This window comes from Vespa velutina, chromosome 10 (assembly GCF_912470025.1).
Source record: "Vespa velutina chromosome 10, iVesVel2.1, whole genome shotgun sequence".
NCBI classification, from domain to species: domain Eukaryota; kingdom Metazoa; phylum Arthropoda; class Insecta; order Hymenoptera; family Vespidae; genus Vespa; species Vespa velutina.
In genome coordinates, this window is record NC_062197.1 from 640,959 (window position 1) to 654,650 (window position 13,692).

General features: G+C 40.0%; 2 protein-coding genes across 6 annotated transcripts; one reads left to right on the top strand and one right to left on the bottom strand.

Moving 5' to 3' along the window:
• Positions 1-7,153: 7,153 nt before the first annotated feature.
• On the top strand, positions 7,154-11,706 carry LOC124952646 (EGF domain-specific O-linked N-acetylglucosamine transferase). 5 transcript variants are annotated; one of them, XM_047502818.1, is made up of 11 exons: positions 7,154-7,298; positions 8,206-8,405; positions 8,645-8,863; positions 8,934-9,082; positions 9,175-9,338; positions 9,528-9,648; positions 9,725-9,878; positions 9,971-10,171; positions 10,256-10,389; positions 10,486-10,588; positions 10,678-11,706. In XM_047502818.1, exons 2-11 carry the CDS (start codon positions 8,220-8,222, stop codon positions 10,942-10,944), a joined length of 1,698 nt encoding a protein of 565 aa, XP_047358774.1. In that variant the 5' UTR covers positions 7,154-7,298; positions 8,206-8,219; the 3' UTR covers positions 10,945-11,706. The 5 variants fall into 5 exon arrangements, with proteins under 5 accessions (XP_047358774.1, XP_047358776.1, XP_047358773.1 ...); XM_047502820.1 differs by having other exon boundaries at positions 7,180-7,298; positions 8,209-8,405; XM_047502817.1 differs by lacking the exon at positions 7,154-7,298 and having other exon boundaries at positions 7,316-8,405.
• LOC124952647 (GPI-anchored wall transfer protein 1-like) lies at positions 10,443-13,286 on the bottom strand. Its single transcript, XM_047502823.1, has 2 exons — positions 13,144-13,286; positions 10,443-13,082 (listed from the first exon to the last, which is right to left on the bottom strand). Exon 2 carries the CDS (start codon positions 13,044-13,046, stop codon positions 11,418-11,420), a length of 1,629 nt encoding a protein of 542 aa, XP_047358779.1. The 5' UTR covers positions 13,047-13,082; positions 13,144-13,286; the 3' UTR covers positions 10,443-11,417.
• Between the last annotated feature and the right edge of the window lie 406 nt (positions 13,287-13,692).

The window sequence follows — 13,692 nt, forward strand, 5'->3', positions numbered from 1 at the left end:
GATCGAATCTGCAAAGGAAATGTCCTCGAAGGATATACAACGGTGACATTTGCTATCGGGTTAACGCCCACGCCAGAACTTACTTCGCAGGTGTGTCCTTCCCTTTCTTCTTCTTCTTCTTCTTCGTCTTCTTTCTTTCTCCTTCTCCTCCTCCGATAGTCTCCCTATCAAGAGATCTTTTGCTCGCTCGCGAGCAAGCGCGCGCGCGCGCGCGCGCGAGCAATAGACCACACCGGCCACCGGCAAGGAATGCACGCCACTTTCTTCGTCTCTTTATGGAAACGCGAGAAGTGTGCGAATCGGTACTTTGCCTTCCTAGCTGCCGGAGAAACTGTGAGAGAACGGAGGATAGACCGAGGGTGGTAGGGAGGGGAGAAACGCGAATTCTCATACGGTTCGCGAGTCAGACCGCACCTGCGCGATTCATGCGATCGTTCTACAAGCTTCTATCGTTGCTCGTGATTAAACATTTATACATTCGTATGCTAACCTAAAATGTTGCTTCTGACTGCCTTAGATGTTGGCCACGTCGTTCTTAGAAAATCGAATGCGAACGCATCGATTATATTTTTTTTATGCAGTATCGGTGCTTTACGTCTATCGTGCTTTATGTTTCTCGATTGCCAAACATTCTCCGAGAAATTTATGCGGATGTGATTTCAATGATCTAAAAAAAAAAAAAGAAAAAGAAAGAAAGAAAGAAATAAAGCATCGATCGAATGGTGTCCCTTCGAACGTAACTGTATGCACGGTTATCATTTTTCAGGATACCCCTAGCCCCCTCCAAACCACGTATTCGAAAAAGAATCTAACGTCTACTCTAATTTTTGCCCAACTTTCAATTCCACGATTTTATGGTTACGTTTCTTGGAAAAGAACGATGGCAATAGCGAGTTTCGTGGAATAAACATATAACGTGCCCTCTCGCCGGTCAACACCCACGGAAAAAGTCTCCTTGCTGGAAGTCTCGCATTCAGCATCGGTTCTTGAAGCGAACATCGGAACGGGCTAGGCCGCGTGTCGAGATCCACTTTACGAGGAGCTCAATAGATTATAGAGACGTTAGAACTTCTAGAAAGCCCTCCTACCTGCGCGTCTTATATCTCTGATTTTTTTCAACTTTATTGAGCGTCTTTCTCTTAACTCGTTATCGTCGTCGTCGTTCTTCACTGTAAATATTTACCATGAAAGGTTTTTCGTAAAGTCGAGCAAACGCTTTTACTACGCTAATATCCTACAATACAATTTCTACAACAAGACTACGCAGCCAAAAGTACATTTACGATAACTATCAAAATAATAGCTAACGGATTAAGGACTACGTGAGCGATCGCAAATATCGATGAAAGAAAAAGCATGATACTTTTTTTCCTCAGAAATTTCCAAATAGAATAGTAAGTTTCTAAGACGAATCGTAAGACGGTTCTCGCGAAGTATCCTTCAAAGTCCAAGAATAGGATCGTAGCCGTGGAAGATGCTCGCTGTCACGCTGTCCTGTCCTCGAAGAAGTCCTTTTAACTCGCGCTCGGACCAAGGGGCCACGACAGTGGGTATATCTCGGGCGGACCGTGAATACGAGCGTAGCGTAGCTCGTAAAAAGTTAAACCGGTGACAAGCACTATGACGCGGAATTTACGACGCCGAGGTCGCAGCCCAGGTCGAATCGTGAACACCGCGGGACAAGTTGTCGTCGTCGTCGTTGTCCTCGTCGTCGTCGTCGTCGTCGTCGTCGTCGTCGTCGTCGTCGTCGTCGTCGTCGATATCCGCTGGAGAAAAACCAACTTCAACGAAATCGCAACTGTTGCCGGATGAAAATCGATTCTATCTACGTCGTCTAAAAAACGCCGTTTTAACGATCACGAAAAATCTAAACAAGCGTTGATGATCCAACCAGTCGAGAAGCGTTCAAGGCTTAATCTTTACGATTAAAATATTCTCCTTAGAAAGTATCCTCCTTCTCTATGGTATCAAGACTCTTAAGCTGCTTTCACGCGGGAGCCTTTTAATGCGCTTGTTATGTACTACGGTGATATAAACGCTCGACTCCTGAGATTCTAGATACGACAAAGTCTTGACTTATGATACGGCCATAATTGGCGCGAGAGGTGACAATAATTCGTTAACGGTTCGCGATGAGTTCCTTACTCGTGGTCGTTCACATTGTCCTTATTTCTCTCGTTTTACACGAGACACGGAACAGAGAAAGAGAAGACGTTAATATGGCCAAGTCTCTCTTTCGGTTTATAGAGCTTACGCGTCTCTTATAATACGTAGCTACCGTTTTGCCTGGCATCTCATTAATATTTCAATTACTACCTTGCGTTTACGATCGCGACAGAGGGCTCTCACGCGTAAGCGTATATATGCGTGTAGAGATGCACACGCCAAGGAATACGAGTTTAACGGGCGGCAGCTTTGTCATCCCGATCTTCCTCCTCTTTCTCTTTATCATCCTCTTCGTCCCCTTCTTCTTCTTCTTCTTCTTCTTCTTCTTCTTCTTCTTCTTCTTCTTCTTCTTCGCGGAGAGCATCGAGCTGCTCGCGCTCGTAATCCGCGTTCCTGTCGAAATTCCAACGTACGGATTTATCGCGATAAAACGGTTATCGGTCGGTTCCTCTTCTCTCTTTTCTTTCTTTCTTTCTTTTTTTTCTTCTTTTATTTTCATTTCCTTTCTTTTTTTTTTCTTTTTCTTTTTTTTTTTTTTTTTTCATGGAAACATGAGCCAAGAATTCATCCGGTAGACACGAAGACTTTTGCGGTTTTGCACCTCGACCTCACGATATTATTATTATCATTTGCCTTTGCGAGACTCTCTTTCTCTTTCTCTTTCTCTCTCTCTCTCTTCACGATAGAAACGTCACAATACGTTTACTTTTACTCAATGCGAGTCCCAGGCGACGTTTCGCGTCCATATTTATGTTAAATGTCCGGCAATGAAAGTGACAGGTCGTTAAGAATTCACTTGGGAAAAGAGAAAGAGAAAGAGAAAGAGAAAGAGAGAGAGAGTGAGAGTGTGTGCGCGCGCGCACGCGTACGAGTAAATGTCAGCCGTAAACGCATCGTTACGATGGAAAATTAGTTCTAATGCGTTGCTCTCGATCTCTGTCTCTCTTTCTCCCGATTCTATCTATGCTTTGCAAATGCTAATACACGTGATGCGAGACAAGTAATAGTACGCTTTACCTCGAACGTCAACTATACCTGTCACTTAATTCTATAAACGAATCGGTATATTCCTACGTTTATATGTAGATACTTACATGTATATATATATATATATATGTATGTACTTGCGTATATGATCGCGTACCTACGCTCAGCAAGTTTCGCGCCTTCTCGCGTAATTCATCTCGAACGTGTGACCCGTCGCGATTAACGACTTGTTTTTGCCGTCCGTCGGGAGAAACGAACGTGCGCGTTACAGTGCCATTGAATCTCGGATCGTTACGTCACCGACGATGAACATGAAAAGCTCGTGTACGAGATATACAACGCGGAATACAATTCCGTAGGTGACTCGTTTTACTAAAGGATACTTTACTATCGAACAAAACTAATTTTTCAACGAAAACATACTCTCGAGAGTTTTCGAAGATAGGAGGGAGATTCTTGAATTTAAGAATTCCACGTGTTCGTACTTGGCTTTCGTACGTCGAGGAAACCTTAAACCTTAAACTTGGCGAGGCCTCATGCGATATTTTAAGCTTTGCGATTTCTTTCCTGAGCTCTTGGCCGCCGTCAGGAACCACCGTGTAACCCTTTGACCTGTACGACGAGCGAGGATAAATTCGGGAGGGAGCTGTTTCCTGTACGAAAGAAAAGCGATATTCAAAACGCGTTTAAAAACTGTTGTGATAAACGTTGTTACTCGTTCTACTACATCAAACGATCCCTCATGCGTTCTCGAACACGACAAATCACCGAATGCAATTTGCATTTAATCGTCCAAGCTCCGTAATTAATCGAGCACGCGGTAACGAGCTGCGTGCGGGAATCCATAGCCTGATCCGCGGAATTGCAAGCATCTATCATCTATTAATTAAGCGATTAGTCTAGCGTCGCTAACGAGATACTAGCGTGTGAGATGGTATTTCTTTAGAGAGCTCTTCTAACGCCCATAGGCAATTCCTTCGGTGTCTCGATTGGATATCCTAGTATGGTTAATAGAGAACGTTGATTGCTATTGCGACGAATGTAATATTTATACTCTTTGAACGTTTCTTCTTTTGCGTCGTCGTTCGTTCCACCTAATCTCCTACTGCGTTTATCTGCTACCGCAAACTTTCCAGATTTAATTATTACTTTCGCAACGTCGATCTCGAGAGAGAAGGCCTTTGTGTCACGGAGATCTACGAAACACGCGCATTGTCTCTCTTTCTCTTTCTTTTCCTTTCGCCCGATAGCACGGCGTTTTATCTACCAGGAAAGGACGAGAATCGCTATAATTTACATCTGTGTACGTATTCAAATGTACCGCGTGGGTAGAGAGGAAAAAGGGAGGGGGAGGGAGGATCGGGGGGGGGGGGGGAAGAAAAGACGCAGGTAGATCCAAGAGAATATACGACGGCTTGATTTTTTGCGGCATGCAGGTTGATACCAAAGAACATATTATTCCGAAGGTGGCCGGTAGTCGTTTTCTTTCGAATTATTTTTCCCGGGATACGGGAGAAGAGAAAGAATGATAGAACGGAAGAGGAAAAAGGTGAAGGGCTTTTTTTCGAAGTGGCGTGGGTGCTCGTTTTGCAAGATGTCCGCGACGGTGGCACGCGCGTCCGCTCGCAAGAGCTCACGATCAACGCCTCCACGCGTTTTCTCCTATCTTTTCGAGAGAATAGACGAAGAGAAAGAGGACTCTCTTAGTCTACGTGGTTTAACCTATGCAATAGAGAATATTATAGAACTGATTTTCGCGTAGGTTGGCCCACGTTTTGCGGTGTGTGACACGAGGCGCCACCGCGGCGGGACGTCGCACGTTACCACCGATCTCCAGAGCTTACATTTAATCTTACATGTCGCGCTCTCTTTTCTTCTATCTCTCTCTCTCTCTCTCTCTCTCTCTCTCTCTCTCTCTCTCTCTCGTCACGCTGATCGAGATGTTGACCAATTCTCTCAGGAGACAGCTCTGGAGAGCAAACCCGAGAGCCGTTCTCGTTTCCGGAATATGGAATATTTTTAATCGAAATCCTTAAAATGCACGGACACGTCCACCTTCTCTTTACGACTGCCACGACTCGGCTCGCCACGAAATTTATCGTTCGAACTTTTAAAGGGATATAGGAGCTGCAATAACAGATATTTATCTATCCTTCTCTTTACGATATTCGGTTTCTACGAGTGTCCCATATGTATGTCCATGTGTATATGTACCTACGCACGAATCCGGCAAACTGTCGAGCTCGTAACATTTTCCTTCAAAGAATCCAAGCTCGTCTGATTTTGTGTCGTTTCATTTTCTTTTTGAGTTCGATCGATGGAAAAACGATGGAAGAGCGATGAACAACAGCCTAACGAACCACGGCGACAAAACGTTCGCAATGAGAAATATCAAGTTGGGCATGTCGATATAAATAGCATCGAGAAGGAGGTACCGTTGCGATCAGACCAGGTTGAGGGTCGAGCCGAGGGTGACGTGATCGTGATCGATGTAGATCGTTCTCTCGATCTATCCCGTGGTCTATCCTATCGGTGGTCAAGCTCACCATCGTCGTGTCCTCCATCGATACCGTTCGTATAAACGTACACGCACACTTACTTGCTCGTACTATATGTTTATGTGAATGTAACGTCGAGCTAGTTCGGCGAGATCTATTTCCGGGTCACGCCACGGCAGGTTGTGTCCGAAGGTATCCGTGAACCATTGTCGCTCGTGTACGATATCTCGATTCTCTCGAAAGCATCGATTAGCATTGATTTGTGGATCATCGTGATTAGCCCGCGGGACGGACCAAGGCGATATCTTTCGATATCGCACACGTTCGATCCTTTTGCCTTACGTTGCACCTGAAACAGATAAGCGATCAGATCGTTAGATAATCTTTTACATAATTCGAGAAACGATCCTTGTTTTTCGAACAATGTACAATACGATCACTTCCAAAGGTGCTTTTTAATTGCATCGAAACGATATATCTCGAACTCGAGAAAAACACCTGCAACGAAGAAACGAACGAGCGCGTTGCAGCTGATACATGAGTCTTCCAGATTACGCAACGCGACTCATGCTTAACCGAGTGTGGGACTCGACGAGTTCTCCGAGTCGCGAGCGTGGAGACCCTTAGATTTAAATCGTTCTCTCTCGTTCGTTCGGTCGTTCCCTCTCTCTCTCTCTCTCTCTCTCTCTCTCTCTCTCTCTCTCTCTCTCTCTCTCTCTCTCCTTCCTCAACGTGTAAAATCGTATAAACTGCGAAGATAGGATCTGCGTCGACCACGCCTCGAAAGACGATCGAACCTCCTCTACCGTATACGTCGAAATCATTTTTGACGTATTCCAAGCGAATTAGCATAGGGTGCGTCCTGTCCAGGCTTTATCGAGACTCGAGAGACTTACGTTTACTTTACGTAAGAGTACAACGCGCATATAACGGAAGCCATCACTCGATATTGACGTTAGACAATAGCCATCGTGTGGCAGGATGATTCCTTACCGACTACCTCGCTTCTCCCATGCCCCTATTGAATTTCCATACGCGCAAATTCCCTTCCACGAGAACGTCTTCCGTTAAAGGATAGGGACACGTGAAACCGGTAAAGCACCTTGGCTAAGTATATGTAAAGTATGATTTTCTTTTTACGAAAAATCACTTCAAACGAGCCCACGGATCAGTTTTACGAAGCCGATAAATCTAACGCAGCTAACGAAATAACAACGAATATTATCTATTTGTGAAAAGAGATAAGACGAAATACGTTCGTAGTATCATCAAGTTGCTACCCTCTTTCGATGATCCTTACGAAGAGACGAAGTTGATTTCCCGCCAGAAATCCTATTATCAATCATCGATGTCCTTTCTGCGCGAGTTCTACATTACCGACGTATCGACAATATAAATATTACCGACTATTACCGTTTCAATGAATTTTTTCATTCTAGATTTCTACGTTATCGTCTACGGTCGAGCCGAATACCGCATTACGATGAAAAGATAACTTTCAAGAAAGACCGATGTGAACCTCACAGAGGGATCTTTATAGGTTTTAGAAAGGGATCGCGACCCCTTGAGAGGAGCAGGTTTCTCATCTGGAAACACAAAGAGAGTCTTGTCACGGATCGACGATTCAAACGAAGTTTCAACGGAAAAGTGAGAATCTCCTTGTTACGAAAAATATTCTTAGTGATTTAACGATAGAATAACACGTATAAAAATTAATGAATCTTTGTGTTGAGATCTGACGAAAAAATCGAGAAGAAATAAGTCGTATAAAAAGATTTATTTCGAATCGATCGGAAGGTGCAATGTGCAAGGTGCCATATTCGTGATGGGGAAAAAGCTACTAGACAGCTGATCGTACGCAAGGCGAGAACAATCAAATTGCAACGAAGCGTCTCTTGTCGCGATTGTAAAAGCCGATCGGTTCGTGACCGAGAAGGATTTATTCGAACGAGTTAGTTAAAATTCAATACGCGATCTCCACTTATTTTTCGACGATCCAAGAGTGACGATATTCTCGTGTATGTACACTTGTCGCATCCTCGTTCTACGTTATCGATCGAGCACGTGTGAGAGAGAGAGAGAGAGAGAGAGAGAGAGAGAGAGATACGGTAACGTTAGTCGACGAGATACACTTGTTCGAAAATAAAAAGAAAAGGCTTCCTCCTTCTGTATGCCTTCCTCTCGAGAAATTTTCAAGGATAACCAGTATCGTATTCTGTAACGAATGATGTAAGCCCGCACCTTTTGTCTTTCTTCGCTGGCCGTTAGAAATCTCAACGCGTCTTCTTATTCTTCCTCCTCGTCGTTGTCGTCGTCGTCGTCGTCGTCGCCGTCGTCGCCGTCATCGTCGTGCGTGCATGCGGCGTGAATGCGCGCGCGCGCGCACGTGCGTTGCGTACATAGGTGTGTTTGTAGTGAGTGAACACCGTGGGTGAGCTCGTCGTACACCCACTTACACAGGTGGCTTCCTTTTTCATTCACACCGCGCGGCTTCGTGCAAAGACGGCAGTAGTAGAAAAGATCTCTTGGAGAAGGATTTCCTTCTTGCTTACAGCAGTACGTGCCACGATGACGCCAACAACGTTACTACTATTTTCATCCTCGATGAATTCGATCATTCTTCTTTTCCTCGTCGCTCTTACAAACGCCAATTATACGGACATTAATTTGCCGGCGAGTCATATGAGATATTACTTTCATTCTTTTCCCACGGTGGCCGAAAAGTGCCGAAACGATACATCCTGTCCGTATAAGGTAAGCATTTTTTCTGCTCTTTTTTTTCTTTTTCTTTTTTTTTTTTTTTTTTTTTTTTTTGTTCTGTCTTGTTTTTTCTTTTTCATTATTTTCGTCTTTTCCTTTCTTTTCACACTTTTTTTACTATCTCGCTACATTTAGATCATTATTTCTTGCAACTTAGTTTTACTTTTGAACGTTTTACTTTTCGAAATTTCGCGCGTATGCAAGTTTATTAAATATAGAGAAATATTTGAAAGTTCTCGTCACAGGACAGTTTTAATGCCAAAGCATGCTGGGGTTATGAGATCGAATGTAAAGAAGAAAATTCCTTTTCCGTTCCCCACTGTCCGGGTGATCACAAAGGATGGGTCGCGACGAAAAAAGCGCAATTAGACACGTTCTATGCACAAGGAGATTTTGGCTATGTACGAGATCAAAGAAGAGAAATGATTATGATGTGCGAGCCTCTTTTTGCCGTAAGTACTTTCATTTATAAATTTTGTAAAAATATTTTCTTCCGAAGAAAATATCGATCGTTTTTCGAAGGACGACACGTCGTTGGAATGCTCCGAACATATGAGATTCTGTCGAGCTAGGAACGTATTATTAAATTTCACGGATCTTCTATACAGAAAGGAACCTATAAGATATAAAATGGATGTTTTGAAGGAAGGCCAAATCGGTGGTTATTGCACGTAAGGGAACGTTTAGGCCTTTCTAAAAGTAATTCATTTGATTTAACGAAACATTTAACAGGAACGGCAAAACATCGTTCTGTCAAATTTAGGCTGAACGAAAGGAAGCTACAAGAACACGCGGATCATATTAGCCCGCTACAATCCTGGGGACCGGAGTTACGAAATTTTCGTAGATTTCATCGACGTCCGATCGTTGAAGGCGATTGCGATATCGTTATAGAAAAACCTACCTACATAATGAAAATAGATGCCAGTAAGCGAATCAATATATCATACGAATTTCTGTTATAAGAATTTTGAACGTAGAATTTTGATTTTTCTCACTTTCATTTTTCTTCTCTCCTTTTTTATCTTTTTTCTTCTCTCTTTTTTTTTTTTTTTTTTTTTTTTTTTTTTTTTTTTTTTTTTCAATTAACGTTTTACGAAAGACAAATTGTTTTAGTAGTAAACATGTATCATCATTTTTGCGACTTCTTCAATCTGTACGCCTCGTTGCACGTCAATCTTTCGCATCCAACCGCCTTCAGTACGGACAATCATATAATGATTTGGGAAAGTTACAGGTAATTGGCATCGGCATAAAACAAAAACCACGAGTTCTAGAGAAACTATAATATGTCCCGTTCGTTTTATTTTCAGTTATCGATCGGCCTTTCAAGATACGTTCGAAGCTTTCACGAGCAATCCACTGTGGGATCTAAAAACGTTCCGCGGTGAAACAGTTTGCTTCCGGAATCTCGTATTTCCATTACTACCGCGAATGATATTTGGACTTTATTATAACACGCCTCTCGTACGCTTATTACTATTTTTTTTTTTTTCTTCATTCGAGCAATAAATCAATAATATCAAACGCTATTAACGACACATCCTATCGTTTTTCAGATTTATGGCTGCGAGAAGAGTGGTTTGTTTAAAGCTTTTGGAGATCACGTATTACACAGACTCAAAATACCTCTGCTCCAAAGAAAAAATGAGAAAATACGTGTAACCCTACTCAGCAGAGATACTCAATATAGGAAAATATTAAACGAGGAAGAATTGGTAGAAGCTTTGAAAGAAAACAAAGAATACGAAGTTCGAAAGGTATGAACAGATTCTAACCTATGTAAAAGAAAATAGAGAATCTACGTACCCTTATGGTCGAATTTATAAAATTGCTCTATTTAGGTGGTTTATAATAAGAAAGTATCTTTTAAAAAACAACTTCAAATCACGAGAAATACCGATATATTCATCGGTATACACGGAGCGGGACTAACTCATCTATTGTTTCTACCTGACTGGGCTGCCGTTTTTGAAATGTGAGAACTATCGAGATATATCGAGAAATCAACACATTCGAGAACTATCGACACATAAGAACGTTACCTTTAATGCTCTTTCAATATTTTTCATAGATACAATTGCGAGGATCCCAGCTGTTACAAAGATCTTGCGAGATTACGAGGTGTTAAATATTTTACGTGGGAAGACAATTCTAAATTAATTCAACAAGATCCTGTGAGTGATTGAAATATTCTTTGTTTACTTGTTAATATAAAAGAAGTTAATAACAACAACTAACCTAAAATTTTCATCCCATTAAACAGGGTACACATCCCGACGGTGGTGCTCATGCCAAATTTACGAATTATCATTTTGAGGTTAAAGAGTTCCTACGTATTGTTTCTCTGGCTAGTACACACGTGAAACATCATAACGCTTTCAAAGATTTCTTAAGTAACAATATGATTCAAAAAGAAAAAATACATAGTAAAACGAAGAAGAAAGATAATAAAGTACTCGAAACGTCGGAGGAGGAAAGAGTGTCTAAAGTACAACATAAACGTTATACCCAATCTAAGGACGAATTATGACGAATTTAGGAAGATAAATTTCTTAATGAAAAAAGAAAAAAAAAAAAAAAATACTAAACAACGGGTATACCGTCGTCAAACACTGTAATTACAAATACACAGAGGAAACGCTTCGTTACCAGTTAAAACTATTTTACTTATTTTTTATACCGATGTACATACATATTTGTTTTGATAAAAAAGAAATAAATATGAGACGTTTCTCGATATGTCTGTGCAATGGCACGTGGCAGTGATCATTTTCTTCAATTGATTTATTAATTACAGGGTCGAGTCATTGATTGTAATTAAATATATATATATGTATATATATATACATATTACAGAAGTAAATTTTCTGCTATTAGGTTATGGAGGATATCATTTTCTATGATATATTATTGAGCATTGACAGTATACACGGCATACATCTTCTCTTTCATTGTATAACAGATATCGTAAACAAATTTCATCTGATAATAACTTTGTACATTTTACAGTTTAAGTTGCACTTGCCATCTGTATAATATTAAAATGAAAAGTATATTTACAGCCGTGTATGCGATTATTATCTGAAGAGCTACAGTTTTTCCAGCGTATAACGTTGATATAAGTAAATTAATAAGACCTGTTAACATGTTAGACGACAAGAAAAAAACAAGTCCATTGTAATTAACAGCCTCGAAAATTTCTAAAGTTCTTTTAATCGGACTATCGACAGATAAATCCTGCAAACTATCTTGCTTCATATCGTGCTTATTTTCTCGTCTAGTTTTAAAACCAGCTTTATGTCTCTTGTGTTTTACTTCGCCCATTTTTTCTATTACTTTGTCATTTTTATTATCAATGCTTTTATAATCCGATGTTGCATAAATTAATATATCCGTTACTACTTCGATAAGTAATAAGAGTGTTAGCATCATAGTGCTTAATGTAACTATCCATGCACAATAACCCGCGTTGGCCAATCTTCTTGATACCCCAAAGTATTTATCGCAAAATAATGTTGCCGCACATGCCTGGGCTGCTATCAATGATAATTTTACGCATAATATCATTGATTCATTGTAACTTGCATCCAAATCATATCCAAAGATTTTAATGTGAATATTTTTTCTCGGATGTAAAGTGATACCTGAATTTAAATTTAAATAAGTGGAGTGTATCAATCTACCAACTGCAACACCAACGAGATATAATCCTACGTAACCCGGTATAGACATGAGACCTTCTCTATTCGCAGTGATAAAATTAATTCTTGGTTCGTTGCTTAAAATCCATTCCTTCAAACCATTATTAGTTAAGATATATTCGTGCATAGCCAAAATCCATATACCAGAAAGTAAAGAATACCTTGAACTTATCGTACTTGTTATCGTTCTAGTAAATAATTTGACAAATGCCAATGTTATAAAGAAATTCCAATGAACTCCATATTCGGTAGTATGTCTTTGATAACCTAAAAATTCTATTGCTAAAAATCTTCCAAAGCCTAACAATAATAACGGTATGGAACTCTTCAAAGGACTTTTCAAATTCCTTGACAATGTACCAAAGAAACCTTCTTTGGGTTGACTACCAAAATCTCTAGCCTCTGGTGCAACTAAAGCATTAGCTAATATAAATATACCAACACCGGTATCCATTAAACTATAACCAAATACTTCAGTTTTGGCAAACTTTCGTGGAAATATACGAAAGTCTACGGCTAATATACATATTACTGTAATGATATTGGAAAGTGCTCGGAAATTTGTTACAAATGGCCTTTTCCCTCTTATCGGCCTTAATATACAACTAGTCAGTGCATGTACTTTGATTCTCATTAACATAATATTTATGAAAGAAAGAACGATCATTAAAACGCATACGTTGCTAACGTATTCTGATAATATCGTACAACACAAAATGCATGGAACTACGGTTAACACGAATTCTATGACAATTTTCACATTTCTATGTAAATATTTTCCATAAAGCCCTAAAGTAGTTATTGTTAAAAGAACACCGCATACATTTGGTAAAATAACGTGAACAACCTCTTGTGACGTTGTCCCTCCATGATTTGAAACAAACGCTTCTTGTTCCAACCGGTAGCGCTCCTTATCTCGCGAGGACTCCATGTTTATAAAATCATTGATTTCTTTGTACCCAAATTTCTAAAGAAGTTCAGCATATATAAAGATTATATAAAAGTTAATGTTAAAAATACGAACTTACAATTTTCGATGAAATTCTTTGATTATCCTGGGCAGCATGACATTAAACGAAATTGAGAGAAAACGTATAGAATAATTCAATGATATGGTGCATAAACACACATGTAGTTCCATTACTAAACGCATGGTGGCGATAGTGGCATCAAGGTTGTTCAACGCCCTTAATATTATAATGATTTACATCACGGCAACGAATCAAGTTGTAATTTCGATGAACAACATCTCATTTTAAAGATGAACGAAATGACTTTTCACAATACACTCTCTTTTTAAATGATCGATATTAACAAATTGATACTTTAATGAGTTAATTTTCTTTTTTATTTCAAGGAGTAAACATCGACACTCTCTCTTTCTAAACGTGAAATCTTATAAATTAATACCATTCATTCATTTTCCAACTATTTAAACGATCTTTCATATACGCGATGTACAATTATATTAATATTTAAACAATAGTACATTCGTTTCAAGGTTAAAAGGATCGAAAATAATTTTAATTATCCTTGTGTAATATAAACATTTTCGGTCTTTTAATTAACTCTAAGAC